Source organism: Ceratotherium simum, chromosome 1 (genome assembly GCF_057802395.1).
Source record: "Ceratotherium simum simum isolate JZ-2026a chromosome 1, ASM5780239v1, whole genome shotgun sequence".
In the NCBI taxonomy this organism is placed as follows: domain Eukaryota; kingdom Metazoa; phylum Chordata; class Mammalia; order Perissodactyla; family Rhinocerotidae; genus Ceratotherium; species Ceratotherium simum.
In genome coordinates, this window is record NC_141900.1 from 110,041,363 (window position 1) to 110,067,404 (window position 26,042).

The 26,042-nt window shown below is 43.8% G+C and overlaps 1 protein-coding gene across 2 annotated transcripts in view; it reads right to left on the bottom strand.

The window, feature by feature from the left end:
* Positions 1–26,042, bottom strand: part of PTPRN2 (protein tyrosine phosphatase receptor type N2) — a 915,358-nt gene that overhangs the window by 579,649 nt on the left and 309,667 nt on the right. For both annotated transcript variants that reach the window (XM_087433803.1, XM_087433800.1), the window contains exons 5-6: positions 21,131–21,293; positions 1,955–2,324 (exon numbers count right to left, since the gene is read on the bottom strand). In XM_087433803.1, the coding sequence (XP_087289929.1) occupies positions 1,955–2,324; positions 21,131–21,293 (533 nt within the window). The remainder of the gene's footprint in view (positions 1–1,954; positions 2,325–21,130; positions 21,294–26,042) is intronic.

A 26,042-nucleotide genomic window follows, 5' to 3' on the forward strand; every position in this document is an offset into this window, starting at 1 on the left:
ACAGTATATATAAAAAGATAACCAACGTGGCAAGTTAGCACAGAAAAAATGGCAAGCAAATTATATAGTTAATAAAGGTCATTGGAGAGTAGAGAAAGCATTTTCAAAGAGGATGTTCCTGAAGATCCGCACCCTGGGGGCGTGAAGAATGGGAAGGCACCAAGCAATGGGAAGGCAGGAAGCTCATCGGAGCGGTAGCAGCAGCACAAGCAAAGACACGTGTCATATGCTGCCTGTGAGCGCACTTGTGGTGCTGGGTTTAAGTCCCTCTGGTCGGAGCAGTAGTATTTACCTCTTCCTATTTCCAATAACTACGACAGAAGTAGTCAACAGATGGGACTTGCTAAGTTGTGGGACATGAGAAAGGACAGAGAAGGGATGATTAGAGAGAAAGAGAAGAGGACAACCCGACAGTCCATGACATGGGGAGGCACCAAAGCAGGAGAACACGGGGAGATGGAGAAGGGGCAGTCGACACCATAGGGAGGACCTGGGAGTCCAAGCAGAGCCCACCGCGTGGCCATTGGGCAGCTGAGGGCGCCCCCAGCAGCGTGTTTACAGCAGAGGTGAGAGATGATACTGAGCTAGGGAAGAGCAGAAAGTACAACAACCATCTGAAAGCCACACGAAAAGATGAGGAGCACTGCTAGAGCCTAGCAATCACGAGAGCGCAGACGGCAGCAGGGCAGACAAAAGGGATTTCTCAGTGTAGTGCCTGGTTTAAAGCAGAGGAGAAACAGCCCCCAGAAGGAACATGCTGGAAGGAAAGGAGCTCCTCCGGATAGCAACCTCCCGTAGATAAATACCAGTCTCACGAATGGTGCATTTAGGTGCAAACAATTCTTAGTCAGGTGCAGAATCTGTTTTCTCATACACCTTTCTTTCCCAAGACAGGAACAAGGAGAAAGCATTACTAATGGCCACACATCCTTCCCTCTAATTATAACTTTGCATTTCTTCCATTTAGAAAGTGCCACAATGGTTATATGGACAAAGAGAGAGGAGAGGGCTACTTAGCTGAAAAGCAGCAACGTTTACAAAAGAAGGCTGTGAGAGCAAATTCAATTAAACGTTCACTTATAGAAAATAGAGTGCTAATGTGAATGTGATTCTCAGTCAATATTTTTTTTAAATCTGTTATCTGTTTGATTTTATTATTTGTATATCTTCAAAGGAGAAGTTATATTTTATAAGAATCTCACTTTATATTTTATGGTCTCAGAAAAGGGCTGTTAGAAAATAATAGATGACAGCCTTCTGCATCTTATAGAAGAGTGGGGACCAGTACATACTCCTCCTCCCATGGGACAATCCTAACAGGTACATAACACACATACAAATACGGAAGGCATGGTATTTGGAAGTGACTGAAAGGCAGTCATTTCAAGGGCCACACAGTACACACACTGCATTGTGAGTGCCGTTAGCTTCAGACTGGGTTCTTCTGAGGACAAGGCAAAGAATCATAAACATGTGAGTGGGGCTTGAGTTTGACCATAAGGAGTGGTGAGGCGTGTGACAATGAAAGCATGAGCCGAATCTAAAAGTGCTCATTCAATTTTCCAAAAAACTATGCAGCCAACAAAATTTGAGGGCCAGATTTGGCCATGTTCCCCAACCTATCATCTTCATCAATAAAGTCATAAAACTGTGAAATTGTAGGGAAGGGGTTTAAACACTGATGCCCCTTATACCCCTAGGAGAGATTCACATTCAGCACGAATATGACCAACTTCTCTTCTACCAGCACCAGAGGAAAGTGAGAATGCCAAAGGTTCACTTTCTCACAGTGCACCTCATTTCTGCCATTGTTCCCTAAGGAGAAGGGCTGATGTGTCTGAAAAGACGCTCACAATAGTGAAGAGCACATGCAGGGCTGGCCCAGGCAGGCGACAGAAAGACAGAAATGAGCCAACACCAAGAACACCAAAGCGGGTAGGTGAGGCTGACTTACCATCGCCCCTGACCAGGGGGTCTTTGGAATCTTCTGGAGACAAAGGCCGTTTCTGGGGGGCAGCTGGGGCTGAGAGGACCCTCAGCATTCTCCAAGGTGCATGCAGAATGTTGCGCGGTCCCAGGTCACCCTCCCTGAGGGATGCCGGGGGCTTCCGAGCCGTATAGGTGCCCAGTGCAGCAACCAGATTCTGTCTGTCCACACCACCTGCCACCTTCGGGCTGAGCTCGTCGGGCTGGAGCCGGCTGAGGGTTTGCAGTGGGCGGCCCACAGGGTAATCTGCTCGGAGTGCAGGGACATAGGTCAGAGCAGAGGTTTGGGTCACATAAGTCAGCATGCTCTCGGCCAGGTGGTCCTCACCCTGCAGGGGCTAGGGAACAAAACAGCAGCAGGTGAGTCTCCATCATCAGCCATGCATGCCAAAATAGCATTTGGTCTCAGTTTTCAAGGCATTAAACATCACCAAGGGCCAGCCCCGTGGCTTAGCGGTTAAGTGCGCGTGCTCTGCTACTGGCGGCCCGGGTTCGGATCCTGGGCGCACACCGACGCACCGCTTCTCTGGCCAGGCTGAGGCCGCGTCCCACATACAGCAACTAGAAGGATGTGCAACTACGAAATACAACTATCTACTGGGGCATAGAGGAAAAAAAAGGAGGAGGATTGGCAACAGATGTTAGCTCAGAGCCAGTCTTCCTCAGCAAAGGGAGAAGGATTAGCATGGATGTTAGCTCAGGGCTGATCTTCCTCAAAAAAAAAAAAAAGACAATAAACATCACCGAGCATCTGAAATGCACACCCAAAATAGGCACGATCCTTTTCATTCCACTGATTGACCAAGTTCCATAATCCATATTCATTATTGCATTTGTTTTTTTGTTTGTTTGTTTTGGTGAGGAAGATTGGCCCTGAGCTAACATCTGTCGCCAATCTTCCTCTTTTTACTTGAGAAGGATCGTCCCTGAGCTAACATCTGTGCCAGCCTTCCTCTGTTTTGCATGTGGGACACTGCCACAGATTGGCTTGATGGTGGTCTACACCCGGGATCCAAACCAGCGAACCCCCAGCCACCCAAGTGGAGCGTGCAAACTTAACCACTAGGCCACCTGGCCAGCCCCTGAATTCATTTTTTAATAACAGTTTTACGGAGATCAATTCACATACTATGAAACTCACTCAATTTGGTGTTTTTTAGTACATCCACAGAGTTGTGCAAACATCACCACTGTCTAATTCCAAAAGATTTTCATCACCCCAAAAAGAAACCTTGTACCCATTCCCATTCCTACGCCTCTCAGCCCCAGGCAACTATTAATCTACTTTCTGTCTCCATGGATTTGCCTATTTTGGACATTTCATATACAAGAATCAGACAATACATAGCCTTTTGTGTTTGCCTTCTTTCACGCAGAATAATGTTTACAAGATGCATCCACATGTGGCATGTGTCAGAGCCACATTTCTTTTTATGGCTGAAAATATTCCATTTTAAGGATATAGCACTTTTTGTTCATTCATCAGCTGATGGACATTTGGGCTGTTTCCACTTTTTGGACATTGTGAATAATACTGCTGTGAACATTCACGTACAAGTTTCCACATGGACATATGTTTTCAATTCTCTTGGGTCTATATGTGGGAGTGACAACTATTGGATCAACAGAAAAATCAAAAAATACCTGGAGACAAATGAAAATGAAAACACAACATACCAAAACTTATGGGATGCAGCAAAAATGGTACTAAGAGGGAAGTTTATAGCAATACAGGCCTACTCAAGAAACAAGATAAATCTCAAACAGTCTAACATTATACCTAAAAGAACTAGAAAAAGAAGAACAAACAAAGCCCAAAGTCAGTAGAAGGAAGGAAATAGTAAAAATCAGAGCAAAAATAAATGCAACAGAGACTAAAAAAACAATAGGAAGGATCAAGGAAACTAAGAGCTGGTTCTTTGAGAAGATAAACAAAATTGACAAACCCTTAGCCAGACTCACTAAGAACAAAAGATAAAAGGCTCAAATAAATAAAATCAGAAATGAAAGAGGAGAAATTACAATGGACACCACAGAAATACAAAGGATTATGAGAGAACACCATGAAAAGCTATACACTAACAAATTGGATAACCTAGAAGAAATGGATAAATTCTTAGAATCATACAACCTCCCAAAACTGAATCAAGAAGAAATAGAGAATCTGAGTAGACCAATGACAAGTAAAGAGATTGAAACAGTAATCAAAAACCTCAAAATTTCATGGAAAAACACAATAATTTCCAACTCTGAGACTTTCAAAAAGGTTATGGCTATCCTAGAGGCATACGCAGAGCCCCCTTCATGGTGTGGTATGGGTCCGTGGACCATCAATTCTTAAAATCTTGCCCATTCATGTTTTCTACATGCACTTCTCTTGAGGCACATGACGAATGTTGAGTCAATGGGGTGCTTACCTTGGCATCTAGTTAAGATGTGCAACCATCACTGAATTTAAGACAGGTGGCTCTGATGCCACAGTTTGGCTATTTTCAAAAATACTTGGGTTCAGTCTTTTGGGATCAATTTTAGTGTAGAAAGCTGGAAATCAGGAATGGGTTAACATGGGTTCTAGTTTTCATTCTCTTACATGAATTTGGAAAAATCACTTGGCCTTTTGAGGCTCAATTTTCTTCTGTCAAAGACGGAGACTGGACATTATCTCTAAGATTATTTTTATTTCTAAAATGATGTGATTTTAGCTGTCATCCAAATTGTTTAATTTTGTCTGAGTACTAGCTGAAATCAACAGTTTTCCTTTAGAAAGAGAAAGTAAGACTCATTAGAGAGAGAGAAATACAAAATGCTACCACAACAAATAGCCCCTCCAGCAGTCTCCCACAAATTAGGGGTGAGTGTCAATCTTAAGCTCAGCCGTTCAGAAAGGCTGCCTCTGAACACTCAGTCAGGTCACAGCACTGGGGGCCGGGGATCCGCATCCAAATGGCTCATCAATGTGCCCACGAGCATCTCTCCTCTTTGCTGTGAATGCAGCCTCACCTGGAGCTTCGACTCACAGGGCCTTTAGTTACAGTTGACCTGGAGAGCTCCAGTTAGAGGACAACCCAGGCTGAACATAGTACACAACAAATTGCAGCAGAATGTAATCTGTGCAGTAGACTGGGATAAACAATGTATTTTGGGTCTGTTTATGCTCTGAACCAAATTAAGGTGAAAAGGGAAAAACAACATTTCAGTAAGTAGTCTGTAGAAATAATAGAAAACATCAGTTTTCACAAGTCACACCAGGTCCTCGGTAAACAATGGCCAGCTTGATGGTGTTTTGTGGGGAGCTTAGCTTACTGCAGCCTCAAGGTGAGGGTGCCCACCCCATAACCAAGAGGCCTGGGAGCTGGGAAAACGAGCAGTGAGGAAAAGCTTTCTTGTGGTTGCTTCCTCTTGTGTGGTTCCACATCTCGAAAGAGAGAGCTAGTAGATGGAGCTGGATTGAGGCCAGGCTGCCTGGGTTTGAATCCCACTTCGGATGCTCACAGGCTTAGTGACCTTTGCTTTGGTGAGTTCTTTAACCTCTAAGTCATCTCTAAAATGGGGTGGTAGTCATAGCGCTGGCACAGAAGTGCTGGTGGCTACACTACTACTGTGATTCCTACTATTATTTACTCCACTTTCTTATACCTTCATTTTCTTTAAAGCAGGAAGAAATCTATAAATCAACTGAGGAGGAGGCATCCAACTGTACTTTTTATTCCTCTTTTTTAAGTTTAAAATTCTATGACTTATTCTCAAAGCCCTTATTTTGAAGACCTATTAAGCTTCCATTCAACAAACCTATGACATCAGGTTTCCTAAGATAATGCTCAATAATTAAGACTGTTGTTGCCCAAATCTGGAAATTAGCAACCTAAAAGCACGAACATTGACCAACTTCTAGCACATGGTGTGGACACTCCTGGTACATTAATTCCTCATACCATATGTCAGAGAAATCTAGTTTGGGCATTCTTGCTGTGGTCCACTTTGTGTGTATGAAGCATCTGAGAACTGCTGCCAAAGTTTGCTGAAATGCCAAAGTTTACACTGAAATGATATTCCTCTAGGTATCTTGCTTAACCCATAGTGTTTACACATGAGAAGGAGTAGAATCCACTCACCCACACATTCCACAAGTGTTCGTGGAATAAAGCTAAGGGGAGAGAAGGCTCATTTGGGAGACTGGCCCAATCCTGTCAGCATCACTCTGTGTAACCTGCGTAACTTTGGACAAGTTATCTAACCTCTTTGAGCTTCACTTTTATCACCTGCAAAACTGGGAAAACAAATCCTTTTGTTCTTAAAGAAGTTGTGAGGATTAGAGAGAGTACAGGTAAAAGTGCCTGTCTCAGCACATGGCTCAGAGGAGGTATTTGATAAATGGTAGTCATCATCAGCATCATCACCACCATCATCCTCATCACCACCATTGGCAGCATCACCATCATCAGCATCACTGCCATCAGCATCACCACCATCATCACTATCACCATCAGCATCAATAGCATCACAATCATCAGCATCACCACCTCATTCAGCTTGATCACCACCATCATCATTACCACCATCATCATCATCTATCATCACCACCATCAGCAGCATCACTACCATCATCATCATCATAACCACTACTGCTGCTGTGTGCCAAGCTCTGCACTATATTCTACGCAGGAAGAATGACTTGAACATGGCTCTGGCTTCAAGCAGCTTGTAGAATGAAATGAGAGCTAAGTCATAGACATTAGCAACCATAATGGAAAGTATATTATTAAAGCAGTTCAGTGATATGGAGTTTAGAAGGAAGTGATCATATTCAGCTGGAGGAAATTAGGGCAGCTTCCTAGATCCAGTTGACGCACGTCCCTGAGCCACAACCTACAGCATATCCCCTGCCTAACAGTGAGACAGTCATGGAAGTGGCTCCCCTTGCTCCCAGCTTCACCACCAGGGCCAGGAACCAGAGCTAAAAGTCAGGGCTCCTTCCTCTCATAGAAATCCACTCACCCCAGTCCCAGATTGCACCATTATGAATTCAGACTGCCAGGAAGGCCTGGAGGCCCTCGGGGTCCCACATGCCAGCAAACACTGAGTAGATGAGATTTTCGTCTATACACTGGTCACTTAGGCTCATCAGATATTCTCTTGTGCCAAGTAACCAAAACAAATTAGGAAACCCAAATTGGGCCATCTTTTGACTACATAACAAACATTTCCTCCAGTTTATCTCACAGCCTGAAGGCAGCATTGACAAGCACACTGATCAAGACTTGCCTGCTGCTGGCATAACAAAGCACACAGCAGTGAGGCTGTCCACAGGCTTCCTAATGAGACAGTCCCATGAAGCCATTGGACATGGCAAGATTTGGGAGCTCTGAGTGGGTGGCGGTTCTCAGGAACCCCTCACCTCCAGCTCATTAATATAGAGTTCGGATTACTTCTGTGCCTTTCTGTGCTGGGGCCATGGAAGGCGATTTTGGCAACTTGTTTACTCTCTGTGTGTCTTTCTCTCTCCCTCTCCATCCCCCACACTCCAACATAGTGAAAGGTTGTCAGTGCTTGATAGTGTCTAGGCTCTAAGTGGCCTGTCCATGTGCAGGGGAGGAAGACTGAAGGTGTCATTCTTACTGACAGCAATGTCAACAGGACAAAAGAAATTTCTGCATTCAGAGGAGCCTCACGCTGGTATATACTGTGCTACCTTTGCAGCTGAGATATGGAGCATTCAGCTAGAAAAATCAGTCCCCAAACAGTTTTTACAGAGTTCACAAAATCTATGAGGTTGAAGAGGTGGTAAGTTCCAACTACAGGGTCGACAAAAACAAGATGTGGATGTTAAATATGGATATCTGCAAATGATACTACATTATGCTAGCTTGGAATTATTCTAAAGAGACAAAGGACACGAAGGAAATATTGTTGCTTCTCATCTCTATCCCACTCTGCACTACCTTCTTCCTTCTGTCATTTCTGCTTCTTTATGCTCTCTTTCTGTTTGGCATTTTGGCCTTTCCAGCAGCTGCACCCTACAGCCTCATACCAGAGAGTAAAAATTAAAGGGAATGGACTAAAGCAGAGAGTTGCAATCCCTTTTTCTATCCACCTTGGATAAGCATGAGGCATGGAGTTATAGGCCAATCGAATAACCACCTGGAGGACAGCAGGATAATCATCACAAAGTGGGTCATGTTTTCTGAGTGCTATTGCCAGGCTGTTCTTTGGCTTTGTATGTTCTAATTGTTTTTGACCCTCTCAACAACCCTAGGTGTAGACACAACTATCCTCATTTTACAGGGAGGGAGACAAGATCTCCCACTAAGTAAGGAGCAGAGCTGGGATACAGCCCCAGGCATCTGGCTTTGGGCTGTGCCACGGAAAGAAGCAGGCTTGTCCTGCAATCTGCCTGACAGAAAGCGACAGAACTGTGCTCACCTGAGTTTGGAAGAGGGAACTCGGTGACCTTGTTTTGGCTTAAAAAATAAACATGAAAAAGTTGGACAAGAATCGCAGGGTTCTGATTTGAGCTCTACCACCAACTGTTTGAAAGTGGACATTTCACTCCATCTTTCTCAGCATCAGTTTCCCTATCCGTAAAAGGAGAGGACTGAACTAAAGGTCTCAAGGGACATTCTCATCCCAGTGAAACACGAGTCTACAGAAAGCACAATAAAACCTCATGTAATGAGGCCATGGCTTCTTTTCTGCATCCACTCATTCAGCTCTGAAGAATCTGGAGGGGAGAAGTGAACAACTGTCAGAGAACACCCAAGTAGCTTCTCACACGCAGTAACAAGAAGAGTTCAATCAAAAACAAAGAGAAAGACACTGTCTTCTGCCCACACAGAATTCAACACTAAAGAAAAACATGACAAATACATGGCTTGCTATAAAGCTTTGTTGCTGCTTGCTCCATGTGCTTACACAACCGTCTCTCCTATCGGCAAGTCAGCTGCAGAGGGCAAGGCCAGGATACCTTACCCTGTAACTGCACTGTCCACCACAGGGCCCTGCGGGACAGAGGCTCAACTGGCTGCCCGGGGAGAGCCCAGGACAGAAAAACAGAGCCGGGAAGGGAACAAGACCTGGGTCTGGGATAGAAAGTGCATGTGTGACCATAGTGCAAATAAGGTCAAGAATTGAACCTAGCACTTCTGTGTCTGTCACATCTTAGGCACTAACCAAGCTGGGTGAACAGATGAACGGATGAATGACAGGTAGGTTGGTCTGCCCATCGAGCCCAGTTCTGAGCTGGTTAGAACCGCTGGCTTCGTGTAAGTGGAGGGGGCTGCTTCTGCAGGTGGGACTTTATCTGGCAGGAAATCTGGCTGACACTCAGTGACTACGGCTAGCATGCATTAATCCCTTCCTTCACATTAGACATAACTGTGTGCTTGAAGAACAGAACATGAACCCTGAGAACAGCTCTACCACAAAGGTGAGTAGAAATAACAGCATGAGCTGGCAACTTTTTTAATCAAATGAACATCATGGATGTGGCACATATAAAACGTTGTGGCCATGGTCCTCTCAGCTCTGTGCCTTTGCATATGCTATTCCCAGCGGCACAGCTATGTAGAAGGCAGGAGGGAACTCTGCGTCCCCAAACTTGATTTCCTAAGGCAACACCTCTTCAAAAGTGGAGAGACAGGAGATGAGGGGCTTGCTAGTGGACATCTGGGTTGTTTCTAGTCTGGGGCTGTTATGAATAAGGCTGCCATGAACAGCTGCATGCAAGTCTACTCGTGAACACATGTTGTCCTTTCTCTTGGGTAGACACTCAAGAGTAGAATTGTTGCGTCACAGGATAGAGGGATGTTCAACAGTAAAGAAACCACCAACAGTGGTTGTAACGGTTTATGTTCCCACTAATTGGAGAAGTTCCATTACTCTACCTTCTCACCAAGAGTTGGTATTACAGAATTTTTAAAAAATTTTAGCCAACCTAGTCGACATGAGTGGTAGTTCCTTACAGATTTACACTGTATTTCCCTAATGAATAACGATGGTTAGCACCTTTGATGCCCTGGTTGGTATCTGTACATTTTTTTTATAAAGTATCTGTTCAAAACTTTTACACACTTTTGGGTTGGGCTGGTTGTCTTTTTTTCTTTTTCAGCTTTATTAACGTATAATTGACATATAATAAACAGTACACATTTGTTCTGACATAGGTCGACACCTATGAAACCATCACTAGAGTAAAGACAATGAACATATCTGTCACCCTAAAAGTTTCCTCATCCCCCTTTGTAATAGTTCCTTCCCACTCCTCCCCACCCCCATATCCTCAGGCAACTCGATTTGCTTTCTGTCATTTATACACTAATTTACATTTTCTAAAAGTTTGTATAAATGGAATTATAACAGTATATATTCCCTTTTTCTTTCAGTCAGTATAATTATTTTGAAATTCATTCATGCTGCTGCATGCATCAATAATTCATTCATTTTTATTGCTGAATATGATTTCATTTTATGGATCAAACACAATTTGCTTATCCACTCACTTGTTGATGGGCATGTGGGGTTGTTTCCAACTGTTGGCAATTACTATTAAAGCTACTATGAATATTCATCTACAAGTCTTCAAATGGACAAAGGTTTCGTTTACCTTGGGTAGGCGTGAGATGGCTGGATCATCGAGTAGGTCTGTGTTTAATTTCTTAAGAAACTGTCGAAATGTTTTCCAAAGTAGCTGTGCAATTTTACCTCCCACCGTCAGCGCATGAGGGTCTCGTTCCTCCACCTCCCTGCCAACACGTGGTGTGGTCGGTGCTCTACATTTTAGCCATTCCCATAGGCGAGCAGTGGCATCTCGTTGTTTCAATTTTCATTTTCCTGATGAACAATGATGTTGAACTTTTCATATGTTCTTATTTGCCGCTTATTTATCTGCTTTGGTAAAGTGTCCAAATCTCTTGCTCAATTTTTTATTTGTCTGCTTTTTTGTTTTTAATGAGTTTTGAGAGTTCCTTATACATTGTGGAGAGAAGTACTTCTTCAGGTGTATTATTTTTAAATATTTTTTCCCAGTTTGTGACTTGTCTTTTCATTCTCTTAACAGTATCTTTTTTTTTTAATTGAGGTTATACTGGCTTATAATATTGCATAAATTTCAGGCATACATTATTATATTTCAGTTTCTGTACAGACTGCATCATGTTCACCACCAATAGTCTAGTTTTCATCCGTCACCATACATATGTGCCCCTTGATCCCTTTCGCCCTCCCCCGACCTGGTAACCACATATCCATTCTCCTTATCTATGTGTTTAACAGTACCTTTTAAAGAACAAAAATTTTAAATTTTATGAAGTCCAATTTTTCTTTTATGGATTGTGTTTTGGTGTCATATATAGATCAGTTTGGGGGAAACTGCCACCTTCACCTTAAGACTATTGACACATGATCTTCTGACATATGATCATAGTATATATCTCCATTAATTTAGATCTTCTTTAATTACTCTCATTTTTAAATTTTCAATGTACAAAGACTTACACATATTTTGTTAGATTATCTCTAGCTGTTTCATGATTTTGATGCTATTGTAAATGATATTTTTATAATTTCAATATCTAATTGTTTGTTGCTAGTATATAGAAACACAATTGATTTTTGTATACTTTTTTGTATATTTTTTTGCATCATCACTGCTACACTCACTTATTAGTTTTAGTAGCTTTTTTGTAGATTTCACCAAATTTTCTCCAAAGGTGATCATGTAACCTGGATATCTTTTATTTCTTTTTCTTGATTTATTGCACTGCCTAGAACTTCCAGTGCAATGTTGAACAGAAGAGGTAAGAGCAGACATCCTTGTCTAATTCCAGATTTTAAGCAGAAACCATTCAGTTTTTCCTCATTCAGTATAATACTATTTGTAGGTTTCTATCATGAATGGATGATGGCTTTTGCCAAATGCTTTTTCTGTATCTGTTAAGACTATCATATAGTTTTTCTTTTCCTTGTTAATATAGTAAGTTATACTGATTAATTTTCAAATGTAACCAATCTTGCATTTCTGGAATAAATCTCCCTTGATCATAATGTATTATCATTTTTTTATATTGTTGGATTTGATTTGCTAAAATTTGTCTAGAATTTTTGCTTTTGTATTTCTGAGGGATAATGATCTGTAGTTTTCTTTTCTTTTAATATCTTTCTCTGTATGTTTTGACCTTTTGACATTTATTGAGACTTATTTCATGGCCCAGCATATGATACATCTTGGGAAATACTTTGTGTGTATTTGAAAAGAATGTGTATTCAGCGGTTTTTAGGTGTATCGTTCTATAAATATCAATTAGGTTAAGTTGGTTGATGGTATTGTTCAAATATTCTATATCCTCACTGATATTTTATCTATTTGTACAATAAGTTACTGAGAGAGGAGAGTTAAAATTTCTAAAAATTATTTTGGACTTGTATATTTCTCTCTTCAATATTCTCATATTTTTGCTTTATGTATTTGAAGCTCTGACATTAGGTTCATAAAAGGATTTCTATGTCATCTTAATGAATTGACCATTTAGTCATTATAAAATGTCTCTATCTCTGATACTATTTATCTTCAAGTGTACTTTGATTAATATTAATATAGTCACACCAGCTTTCTTATATTTAGAGTTTCCATTGTTTACATTTTCCATACTTTTACTTTCAACCTATATATGTCTTTCTATTTCATGTACTTTGGCTTTAGTAGAATATAGTCGAAACTTGTTTTTTGTTTTTATTCAGATTAAACATCTTCACTTTTTATCTGGAGGGTTTAGTCCATTTGTATTTAATGTAATTACCAATATGGGTGGATTTAACTCTACTTTCTTGATATTTGTTTTATATTCAACCCATGAGATCTTTGTTCCTCTCTACCTTCCTCCTTTCTTTCTCTCATATGGATAAATAAAGCATTTTTAACATTCCATTTTATCCCTGAACTGACTTTTAGTTATACCTATTTTTACTCATCTTTGAAAACAGTTGCTGTAAAAATTATAATGTATGTCTTTAATTTATCACAGTCTACTCTCAAATAATATTACAAAACTTCACAAATGAACAGAAAGTCACAATAGTGTAATTCCAGCATTCCTACCTACTCTTTGTGCTCTTGTTTTCACATATTTTTCTTCCACATAAGCTATAAACCCCACAACACATTTTTTTGGGGGGGGGTGAGGAAGATTAGCCCTGAGCTAACATCTGTTGCCAATCCTCCTATTTTTGCTGAGGAAGATTGGCCCTGGGCTAACTTCTGTGCCCATCCTCCTCTACTTTATATGTGGGACACCTACCACAGCATGGCTTGACAAGCGGTGCATAGGTCGATGCCTAGGATCCAAACCTGCAAACCCCGGGCCGCCGAAGCGGAGTGAGCAAACTTAACCACCACCCCTCTGGGCTGGCTCCTCATTTTTATTATTTTTGCTTTAAATATTCAATAATCTTTATCAACATTTTATGTATCTTATGTGTGTTTAATTTTTATATTTACTCACAAATTTACCATTTCTGGTTCTTTTCATTCCTTTTTGTAAATATGGGCTTCTCTGATATCATTTCTCTTTACACTAAAGCACTTCTTTTAGCATTTCTGCAGTATGGCTCTTCCAGAGACACATTCTCTCTGTTTCATCTATGGTTTTGAACAACACAGAATTCTAAATTGACAGGGGTTTTTTTTTTCCCCTTTCAGTAGTTTAAAGATGTTGCTCCATTGTCTTCTGGCCTACTAATGAGAAGTAAGACTTCATTCTTATAATTATTCTCCTAGATGTAATGTGTCTTTCTTTCCCTCAGGCAACCTGATAAAAATTTTCTCTTTACCTTTGCTTTCTCCCAGTTTGATTATGATATGCCTAGATTTGGTTTTCTCTGTATTTATCCTGCTTCACATTCACTAAGCTTCTTAGATCTATGTTTTGATGACATCTATCAATTTTGGAAAAACCCCAGCCATTATTTCTTCAGCCTCATTCTCTCTCTCTCTTTCTCATCTAGGATTCCAATTATACCTGTGGTAGAGTATCTGATCTTGCCCCACATGTCTTGGATGTTTTGTTCCATTTTTGCACTCCTTTTGTGTTCTTTATGTTTCATTTTTGATCATTTCTATTGACCTGTCTTGAAATTCACTGATTCTCTTCTCTACTGTGTCTAGTCGATCATGAAACTCATCGAATGAATTCTTTATTTCTGATCTTATTGCTTTCATTTCCAGCATTTCCATTTGGCTCTCTTTTATTGTTTTCATCTCTCTGCTGCAATTTTCCATTTGTTCATTTATATTTTTTCACTTTTCCCATACAATCCTTTAATATATTTACCTTCATTATTAAAATGTCCTTTTCTAATAATAATTCTAACAATAATTCTAATAACTCTAACAACTGAGACATATCTGGGTATTCTTCTATCAACTCTTTACTCTCTTGCCCATGAGTCACATTTTCTTGTTCCTTCATGTGTCTCCCAATTTTGGATTGTATGCTGGAAATTTTGTATAAAAGAGTAACAGAGAATGAAGTAAATAATATTTATCCCTGAAAATGGCATGTTCCCTCTTCTATCAGTCAGCCGATGTGGGGCTGAGTCAATGCAATCTGTAACTGAAATGGGTGTTGATTTTGTTGCAGAGTCAGTTAGATTCAGTCATTACTGGCTACAGTTATGTTGAGGGAAGGATCAGGACATTTTCTTCAGTAGGGCTGGGATCTAAGCCCTAGAGCAACTCCAAAGATCACGTTATACTTTGCAGACAACTGCAAAGTTTCCAAACCACAGGAGTGCTCTCTCTGATTTCCAGCCCAAGTGCTAATTTGTGAGTTGCTGGAGACTTCTTTTCCCTCTCCAGTCCTGGCTTTCTGCACTCTATACAATAGATCTTTCTCCACCATGCTGCCTTGTCCCAAGCCTTCAGAGGGCCACTGAGGTGTGCTCAGAAAAGCCTGGAGTTCCTTAGAAGGATTTCTCTCAGCCCTCTTCCCCTCCTCCCTCCCTTCCATACACTGTCTCATGTACTCAAGGCTCTATGCAGCCTGCCTCTGTGTATTTTACCCCTAACGTCAGTCTCCATGCACTGTCAACAGTTCCTTAAAATTTAGGCTGCATTCTTCCTATGGCTGATTCCCCCTCCTGCTATTCCAGACTGTATGAAAGCAGTGGTGGTCTCTTCTCCTCTAGAATGAGCTTATCACTTGGAATTTAGCTCATTCAGGTTTCTTTGTATCCTCAGCATCTGAGGGTTTTTTCTTTTAAGTGATGATTTAGTAGCTCACCTGGCTTGTTCATGTTGTCAGGGTAGGATTGGGGTGGTTTCTTGACTTTTAAGTCCACCTTCACATCTTCAACCAGTTGCTTCTAGCTGTTTTCCAACGTCTGTACTCTGACACATCCCTACCCCACGTGCCCATCTAGTTCAAGTGTCTCCTTTACTTTTAGCATTCTCTCCATTATAGCACTTGCTCTCTTTTTTAACTATATATATATATATATATTTTGTGTGTGTGTGAGGAAGATTAGCTTTCAGCTAACATCTGTTGCCAATCCTCCTCTTTTTGCTGAGGAAGATTGGCCCTGGGCTAACATCTGTGCCCAACTTGCTCTACTTTATATGGGACACCGCCACAGCATAGCTTGACAAGCAGTGCGTTGGTCCGTGCCCAGGATCCGAACCTGCAAACCCTGGGCCGCCACAGTGGAGCACACGAACTTGACCGCTATGCCACTGGGCCAGCCCTTTAACTATTTTTTTTTGTCTCCCCTATCCAGTAAGACTGTAAAGTCCTAGAGGGCAGGACTAATTTTTATCTTTAATCCCAGCACCTAGCAAAGTTTCTCGCACATTAAAAATGCTAAAACAATGTTTCCAAAATTAATCAGTTAAATCACAATATTTCCAAGTGATGAATTTCGGTTTAAACCTCTTCAATAGCATAGAGTATATTGGGAATTTACAATGTTCTCTATAATGACTACAAGGACTTTTAACCAGTGCTATTGTGGTAAATAAAAGCAGGTGCTGGTTTCCACCACTTACAACACAGAAGGAATAATTACACTGATTTCATGATCAATAAGAAATCAATCAGCGCATCACAGGTTTGAGCTAGTTGGTTTGATTTAAGAGGAGTAGTGTGATTTTTACTCCCTCTGGCTTCTGTTATGGAGTAATCAGTATTCAAGCCTCTAAAGATAATAAAATCATAATATTTCTCTGAGTTTCTATGCTGGAGTTAGATTTTTTATGACAGATACACAGAAAAAGATGATGATTTATAAAATAATTCATTGGAAATTGGTTGTACCTTGAAAGATCATCAGTGTATAAAGATTAAACTTCCAAGTGAAATATTTCATCAACTGAGAGGGGAGGGGGATCAGAAAACACTGACCAAATCTCAGCTGGCTGCACTTATGTGACAAAAAATTCTGCACAGTGGCTTTGGTAACACTTGATTATGGACTTCTTGTACTTTATCCAGTCTTTGTTCATTAAAAAGATGACTAAGAGTTTTCTCCTCATTTAAACATTGGACAGAGAAAATAATGGGTTCTAGGTTTTCACGTATTTTTTAATATTGAGAAGCATCTATCTTAACATAGAAGAAAAATATCTGAGCCAAAAATGCCACCAAGTGCTCATTTTCTGAATAATCCTTGTGACTATCATGCTAAAATGGCTGTGTGGTAGGATCAACACAGAATTCGTTATTCAAACTGGGACATTTTTGAGAGGGAAAGGAGGACTTATTAGTAATTATGATGGGGCAACAGGCATAACGCAGAACTGTCCAGACAAACCACGCTGTGTAGTCATCCTACTGGGTGGGTGTTTTTTTTTTTTTGCTGAGGAAGACCGGCTCTGAGCTAACATCTATTGCCAATCCTCCTCCTTTTTTTTGCCCCAAAGCCCCAGTAGATAGTTGTATGTCGTAGTTGCACATCCTTCCAGTTGCTGTATGTGGGACGCGGCCTCAGCATGGCCAGAGAAGCGGTGCATCGGTGCGCGCCCGGGATCCGAATCCGGGCCACCAGTAGCGGAGCGCGCGCACTCAACCACTAAGCCACCAGGCTGACCCTGGGTGGGTGTTTTAAAGATTATGGAAGCCAAACTTGATCGAAGGTGGCAAGTGGTTGGTGATGGATGTTAGAAAGACCAGACCAGCCCCCTTTTCCGACGTCTATTTCTTGAAACGGAGAGCAGGTAGAGATGTGAGCAGGGACAGGATGTCGTTCCTCTCCAATGCACCCCAGCAGCCCTAGAGTAGCATCAGAGGTAACAGACCCTCATCCCAAAAGCTCAGCCCTCCTGCCATCTCAAGCGTAAGCTCCTGAAGAGATGAATGGTCCCATGTAAAGACACCAGTCACACTTCCTTCCAGAATGGGGAAGGCTGCTTTGAGAACAATCCCGGGACGCACGTTCCGATTCCTGGTGTTGGAATCACAATGTACACGAGTCAGGACCGGACAGACTCTGCAGTAAATTCTACTGATTGGTGTAAGGAGGCTACAAACTCATCGCTCCCCACCACAATGGGCCTGATAGATAAGCATCCTGCTGATACAGATCTAGCAGAACGATTCATCCACCTGAGAAGTTCTTGTTCTGTGGACGCCCCGAGAGTGGCTGTCAGAAGCAGCACTTCTCTCTCTCCCAGGAGCTGCTATTCATCGTTTTGTGGAGTGTTACCCACAGCACCTCCCAACGGCTCATGGCACAAACTGCCTGACAGGCGACCAAAAGTTTCCCCTTTCAACAAGTTTCTACAATTTGCTACGTTTTATCTCTAATGCCGAATGTCTCACCTCTTGTTTTATTCACATCGGGGTGCTAACAGCAAGAGCATATGGCAGAGATGGGTGGGGGGTCCCATTTCATACCCCCTCCAGGTGAATTTCATGCCACTCCTTGTCCAGGCAGCAAACTCTATTCTCAATCTGACTCTGTCATTTTAGTACGAGGGCTAAATTTGTAAAACGACTAAAACTGAAAGAGAAACATGATGATGGGCTCAGAATTGACCAACTCAGGCTTCCACTGTACAAAACCAAATGCTTTTCACAGCCAACACTTCGTTTCCTGCCCTAAGGCCAGCCGGCCGCGCCCTGGAGCCTGTGCCCCTTCCTCTTCTGTTTCTGTAGCCCATGAAGAGGGCACCCTGGACATAAATCTGGTTTGTTCGATATCACGTTAAGTTGGGGGAAAACACGTTAAATTGCTTCATAGAGAAATTTCAAGTGATTTCCTTTCATTCAAACTTCTTCTGAGTCTCCGGAACTTTTAATTACTCCTCCCCCGCCCCCTCTTAAACCATCTCTGGACGGCACAGAGGTTCCTAGTTACTGATTATTCGCATCCAGCGCCCAGGGACACGAAGTGACGTCTCATTCCAGAAGCCCAGAAATCCCACAGCAGTAGCCAAGACTGAGCACGAAGCATCAGATCTCTTTTGATAAGGACACAACAGGGGACAAAGCAGGAAGACAAAAAAAAATGATTTTATGTTTGTATGTACTTAAATTACCAATATTCAAGAGAACTGGAGGAAACGTTGGTTCTCCACTGTATTGTGAAGAAAACAAATGAAACTTGTACTGCACCGCATTGTGACAGGGGCAGCAGCCTGCTGCTCCACGGAACTCTGGGGTGCTGGGATATACGGATTAAATGGGTTTTGTGAGCATAGCTGCTTTCCTCTGATTCTCCTTGGTAGAGTCAAGAAATCCACGAAGGATCCAGCAGATGGTTTTCACACTCGACCTAATTCTCATTTTGTTTTTAAAAGATTATTTTATTATTAATAGTAATAATAACTACTATTAAGGGAGCCCTTCTCCGTGAGCTTTACATGTGTTTTCTTGCTTAATCCTCACAATGACTTCATGACCATTATTGCCCAATTTTACAGTCAAGGATGCTGGAGGACAGAGAGGTTAAGTAGCTTCCCCAAGGCCACACAGCACTGGAAGAGGAGCTGGTTCCGGGCCTGCTCCAGAAACTGCCAGGATTCTGCTCCAGAATGTCAAGAATCTCTCCTACCATGTCTGCCCATCACCGATTCTCCCAGGAAGAGATTCCTCTCTGGAATCCATCTCTCACCCCACAATATCTAGCTGAGAGTCTGGCTCATAGAAAGTGCTTAGTCACTATCAGTAAATGAATTCAAAAAACTCTAAGTTTAACATTTTAAAAAAAGTGGTAAGTGGACCCTGCTCAACCAGGGTTAAAGCCCATCTTGAGATGCTCACTGATGGTTCATGTGAAAGGCTTTGAAACGTGCTTTTCAGTCTGGCCAGCGACCCAAGCTGGGGTGGGCTTAGGTGGAGCGCAGCGCCGGACTGTCCTGTATTATCTCACTCTCTCCTTGTAGGGGCTCCAGTGCTCTGCTGTCCCTGCACCTCTGTGAGGATGAGGACCCCACCCTCCACCATTAGGATGGATTCTGAGAACTGGGCAAACACCTTTCCACGGTCCAGGATGCTCAGCAGATGTTCCAGGGACCCGCGTCACAGCTGCCCCGTCCTCGGGGAAACATGAATAAGAGCTGCCGCAGGACAGCGCTCCCAGCAGCCTCTTGAACATGACCTGGGGTCTCTGGAACCCCCCGTGGCCTCTTCACAGGGCCTCCATCTTCCAACATTATCATGAAATGCCTCCTTCTCAGATGAGGCTGAATAGCAAGGGGCCTCGAGGAGGGGCTCCACAAGGTATTCCAGAGAGCAGCTGGACAGCAGAGATCCTTTCTCTGGTGTTTGTCCCTAAGATGCAGAAATGAACCAGCTACTTAACCTAGCCCACCTCTTCTTGTGGGGTCGCAGCATTCTATGAATTCTATTCTGATGTGTCAACTCAAAGTTCCCAAGATCCTAAGGCGACTCTGTGAGGCCTCATCAGCAGTGTGACCTCTGAAAGGAACTTGTGTGTGTGTGCACTGCCCAAAATACCAGCCCAGAGTTGGCTTAAATAACTTCACTGGCTTCATAACAGGAAAATAATCGAAAAGGTGGCCCAAATTGCTTCCCAGGTATTTCCAAGAGCCACAGCCATCTTCTGAGGAGACTAGCTGAGCTTACAAGGAAGTGACAGCAACCCCAGTCTCATGCCAGTGGAGAGTCACTTTTAGCAACAAAAATATGTCAAATTTCACTTGATGTAACTAACTTTTGGCAGAAAAGAAGTGTGAGCATCGCTGTCACACACCTGACACACCCAGGATCACCCCAGGCTTCAATACTTTGCCCAAAATTCCATCCTCAGGATGTGTGATGGTCCTCTAGCTGAAGATCGCTTTTAGCACCACATCTCTGCTTGTATCCAGGCAAGTCAAAATCTGGCAACTCCAGTTTAACAAGTTGTCATAAAAATCATGCACACTTTTCCATGTAAAAGGTCATGGAGATTTCTAATTCTGTTTCTTTAAAATGTTCTTTTGAATGTGTCCCACATCCTGAGATGGCTCCAGGGCAGATTTAGCATTGGTATAAAGTGAACTTCTAAAAGAAGGCCCGGACAGTTGGTCCCAGACCCTCCTCGCCCACACAGGGTGCCCATCAAGGCAGGCGTGCCGGCAAGGAGAGGTCTCCTGGATGCAGGACTTGCAGTGCTAACTCCAGGACAGCCCTGGGAAAACCAGGACAGTTGGTCACCCTTTGCCCACCTAATTCCAGCCCAATTCAGGGTGCTTGTCCTCCCTCAGAGATGAGTGTCCACTGCTGTCCCGGGTTCAGGCGGTGACAGTGGGTCCTTTCCTTAAAGGGTGGAAACAATGCTCTGTGCTGCCTCCCAGGTGTCATGTCATATTTTCGATGGTGGGCCTTCTCCAGTGCCTGTCCCAAAGAAGACATCTGAAAGACCCTCACCCCTTGGTAAGGGTGGCTTGGACCACTGATTGGCTCAGCATTGACAGTGGGTGGGCAGCCACTGCTGGACTTGTGGGGTAGGAGTGTGACTCTAAAAGGGCTCCAGGGACATTTTTCTGCACATGGCTCCTGTCCCTCACCGTACTGTCCACTAGCCTGGGACACAGGAGAAAAACCAAGAGATGCTGAAGATTTATGAAGCATTCCCTGTATGTGCATCCCAGAGAAAACCACATACGGCAGGTAAAAGACACACCCCAGATCACAGAGTAAGCTACAAGGGTCACCTGAGATGGTGGTCTGTCATGCTTCATCCTGGGGAGCAGGTTCGGGGCGGTGGCCTGGGACAGGGCCTCTAGGTACGGCAGGTAGCGCTGAAGGGCCTTGGCCAGTGCAACATCGCCCTCCTGACTGTACCTCCTTTCATTATCAACACTCTGCTTTGAGGTCCTGAAAAGAAAAGAACACTGTGAGCCAGTTGCACATTTGCTTGATGTTGATAGGTACCCAGCCCTCTGCTGGACACCACTGCAGGAGCATAAGAGAAATTATGCACACGGGGCAGCTTCGGTGGCCTGTGCAAGGACACGAGATGTGTGGCCAGGTGGGAAGGTCCAAGCCTCCTTTGCTCACACTAACCAGGATTTGAATCTCTCACACGCCTCCCTGAGCCTGGTGCCCAGACACGTCTCAGAGCCATTGTGGGGACTTGATGAGTGACCCCGAGAAGAGGGCCAGCCGTAAAGCACGTTCTCAACATGGCCCCTCTGACCGCCAGGACAGGAGACACTAACACACAGGAAGAGCTGGTACTTACTACAAGTCCAATGAGAGTCTGAGAGGCAGAGAGTGGGAGTGCCCGAGGCCCCGAGGTTGGAGAGATCTACATGGAAGGAGGCCTGAGGTCTCAGGAAACGGAAGGGGGGCACAGAGACAGCAAGGGCAAAGAGCCAGGAAGTGTCTGACCGCGACGGCGCTCTAAGGAGCCCTGGCAGCCGGGAGTGGAGGTCGGGGCAGTAGAATTGAGAACTGACCATTTTACAAACAAGGCAGGCGGCATATCACAACAAACCTAAAAGCCACTTCCCTCAGTGACGGGAGGCGCGGCGCCATATGGTAGATTAGGTAGCAGGAGGCATTAGTGGCTAGTCAGCTGACCCTAAAATGGGAAGATGATCCTGGATTATCCCAGTGATCCAGTGTGATCACAAGGTCCTTAAAAGAGAAAGAGGAGGAGCTAGTGTCCGAGTGATGTCCTGTGAAAAACACTTCCAGCTGTGAAGGAGGCCGGGCCAGCAGCACAGGAGGGCGGAGATTCTGGAGCTGCAAAAGGCAGGGAACATCCTTGCCTGGAGCCTCCCGAAGGAGCCAGCCCTGTCACACCTGGATTTTAGCCTAGGGCAGCCCGTGCTGGACTTCTGACCTACAGAAAAGTAAGATAATAAATGTGCACCATTTAAGCCACTAAGTTGTGGTAATTTGTCACAGTAGCAAACTAATACAGTGCTACATGTTGCTACATTGTGGCACTCTTATTACTAAAGGGCCATGTTTGCATCACCATCTGTGTGCACGGACCATGCCAGGCAGAGAAGTTTGAAGCTGGAATGACAGATGAGGATACTTTCTGTTCATTTTCTGCATGGCAGCGTGGCGGAAGCTCATCCTGAAGCTGGATGTGGCTTCGCACCTGAGTGCCTCTGAGGAAGAGGCTGGGTCCAGGGAGTGGCAGCGAGGACAAGGCCACAGAACACAGGCTGACTGCCCTGTGTGAATCTGGGAGACAAAGTGAAGGGTAGTCAGTCAGATGTAACCATCCTACTTATGCTCAAAGTCAGTAAGGGAGCCACCTACTTCCCAGCTGAGACAGTCCTCATTGGCTAAGCGTAGCCAAAACAAAAGGTACTGAGAAAGTGGAAAGGGGGCCACGGGAACCAGCAGAAAGTCAGGGCCACAAGTCTCCTAACAGGTGCCAGGAAACCGATGTCACAACTCATTTTGTCATGGGATTGAGGCCAGGAGAGTGGAGGAATGCCCTCAACGTCCAGCTCCTGCCTAGACTTGCTCTCTGTCCTCTCATTAACCGTGGATTGTCGAGAGCTGGTCAAGGGCAAGGAGGCTGCTTGCCAGAGCCCTGGCCATAAAGAGCTGCCCATCTCACAGCCTGGACCTGGATCCCGGCCTCAGCACTGAGGGTTCTGCTGACCCAGAGCTTCCCAGCCCAAGTGACAACTGTGCTTTGATGCACACCACCCATCGCAAAAGGGCCCAGGATGTCTCCTAAATGGGGAAGGAAATCAAACAGATCCCTTTTCTTCACAGATCCCTCTGTGTTATTGAATTCTCTGACCTCTTGATCCCTGTGAAGGACTGGCAAAAGGCTGTCCACGCACACTCCTGCCTTTCCTGACAATGAATTCCTACCATCAGCACCTTTTGCAATCCTGGTAGGCTAAGAATTTCCCAAATCATCAAGTCCAGATTCCTTTTTGTTTAAGAGTTCTTCCCTCAGTTTATCCTTTTCCTCTTGCATTTTACTGTTAGCAAATGGCTTCGTGATGCCCATGGACAGTACAGCTCTGTAAATGGCAACCCCATCCAACAGTTGCTGAAGGCACAGACCTACAGGACTCACTGTCACTCTTGTGCTCTCCTCTTCCCTTTGCCTACACCTCAGCACCGTCTCTTGAGATGAGCTAAATAATACAGCCCAGATCCATCCGCTTCTCTCCGTTTCTACGGCTGCCAGGCTCACCACAGCTGCCACGAAGTCATGCGGGACACGCGCTGCCTGTACTCCCGCTCACTCCACCACCCAGAAGCCACCGAAGTCTTTGGATCCCATCATTCATTGCTAAAAATGGCAATCCTATCGTATTTCCCTTGTCATTCACTCCTTAGCTCACAGATGCCTTCCCTAACCACCCAGAGGTGTGTCCCAGTCATTGCTTATTATATCATCCTAAACTTTCTTTACAGCATTTATTACTAGGTGAAATTACCTTCTTCATTTAAATATGCACTTCACTAGAATGTAAGCTGCTTGAGAGCAGGGACTATATTTTTCTGTCTTTTTCTTGTTCGCTGCTCTAACCCCAGAATTTACAACAGAACCAACTCACAGTAGGAACTGAAAAATACATGTTGACTGAATGAATGAACTTGAGTACATCCATTAAATTCTGGGTTAATGTGGAGGTAGCTAAAAACATTAGCATTTCACATTAGTAACCTGTTAAACAACACTCTTTCTAGCATTAGGAAATGTATCTCTGAACTATCACTTTATCATCCTAAAGTGAATTTAGGATAACAAAACTGGTTATTGTGGTGTAATGGGAGTGACACAAATTATGGACTTATTTGAAAGAAAAAATGTCCTGTTTCCTTTTCCTTTTCTAAGAAAACGAATTTTTTTAATTATATAAAGACATAATACTCTCTGTCTCTGTTAAACTGACAACCACAGAGACCGCTATGTAGAAAGAACTGGACATGCTTCCTCTGGCAACTACACATGACCCCACATTGTGTCTCCACAGTGAGTGTTCAACAAACGCTGCGGCTGATCTTTGGATAATAAATAATTATAAATAACTGTGCCCCTGACATTTACATAGCAATGTACATGGGGGTTTTGCATACTACACGCATCTGATCTTCATGTAAGTAAATACTGGGTTTTAAAATTTGTGTTTTTTTATCTGCCAGAAGAAGTACCCTTGATGTTGAACAAGAACACCCCAGACCACTGGAAAGAGGTTACAGCGTCTATGATGTTCACATGTGGTTTAGAAAAAAAGGGCACGTGAAGGACGTGGACACATTTGCTATTTTCTTCATTTCTTCCCATCCTTTCTCTGCCAGTTTTGTATTTGGAGAGACTTGACTCTTAAGTAATAATTTGATTTTCACCTTTCTTTACAAGTGTACCAAATATGATAAAAAGTTTCATGATAGTTGTAGAAAATGAGGTTTGTTTGTTTTTTTTTTGCTTGAGGAAGATTAGCCCTGAGCTAACATCTGTGCCAATCTTCTTCTACTTTGTACGTGGGACACTGCCACAGCATGGCTTGACGAGTGGTGTAGGTCTGCACCTGGGATCCAAAACCATGAACCCGGGCCACTGAAACAGAGCATGCCGGGCTTAACCACTACACCATGGGGCCAGCCCCAGAAAATGAGGTGTTTTGATGTGCGGAAATTTAAGTCCTCCAGCACCCCAAGCACAAGGATGGGGCCTTAGAAAAGCCGTAAACACAGCAAAAAGAGAAAGGCCTTCATGGAGCTGAGGCAGCTCGGGGCCCTGAGAACACATTTAGACTCCTCTGCTCAGGATCCTGCGCAGTCTAGGATCTCCAGAGCCGTTCTGGGCTTGCCGGGTCTGTGTTAGGCTGGTGCCTTCTCACTGCAGCAGGAAGACACAGCATCAATAGAGTCTGTCCAGAGAGAGCCTGCGGTGGGCACTGTGGTGTGCCCCCAGCCTGCATAGGTCACCTCGGAAGATGCATGCCTACCCTAAGCCCCCTGGAGGGGTCAGGATTCCTGAGGCTTTGCTATGACCGCATTGAGTCCAACTCCTCCTGCGGTCAACTTGTCCCCTCCCTCCCCGACAGGTTGTCTTCTCAAGACCAGTGCCCTGTCAACTTCCTGCACACAGACTTCAGAGTCACTGCATCCATTCTCCAGGAACCACCTAAGACACAGTCCCTGGGTGCCACTGGGGTCAGGATCTCACTGGGCTTGAGTCCAGAGCCCCCACTGGCCTGGGTGCCATCCGTCCATAAGAACGAGGTATTATCGTCCCTATTTTACAGTGAAGGAAACCGAGGCCTGCAAATCACTAGGTAACGTAGTGATTCCAACTCTGGGTGTTCTCCTGAAACTGGACAAACAAAACCGTCCTTTCTTCCCAGTCTAGACTCTAGATTCATCAGCATGTTGCCTGCCTTGTCCACACTTGCCACCTCAAAATGGTACAGGACAGCCACTAAGGGTGCATGTGCCCATGTGGTGAGCATGTACAGTTACTGCTAGCACTGTTATCTGCCCGCCACCTGACCTCCTCAGGCCAAGGGATGACGTCCATTTACGACAGGCTGATGGTACTCTATTCTAGCCAAACAGCAAGAACAGTGCTTTATAGATGGAAATGCTCTTTATTCTGACTGTAACGAGGAATTTGGCAGTGACCAACGG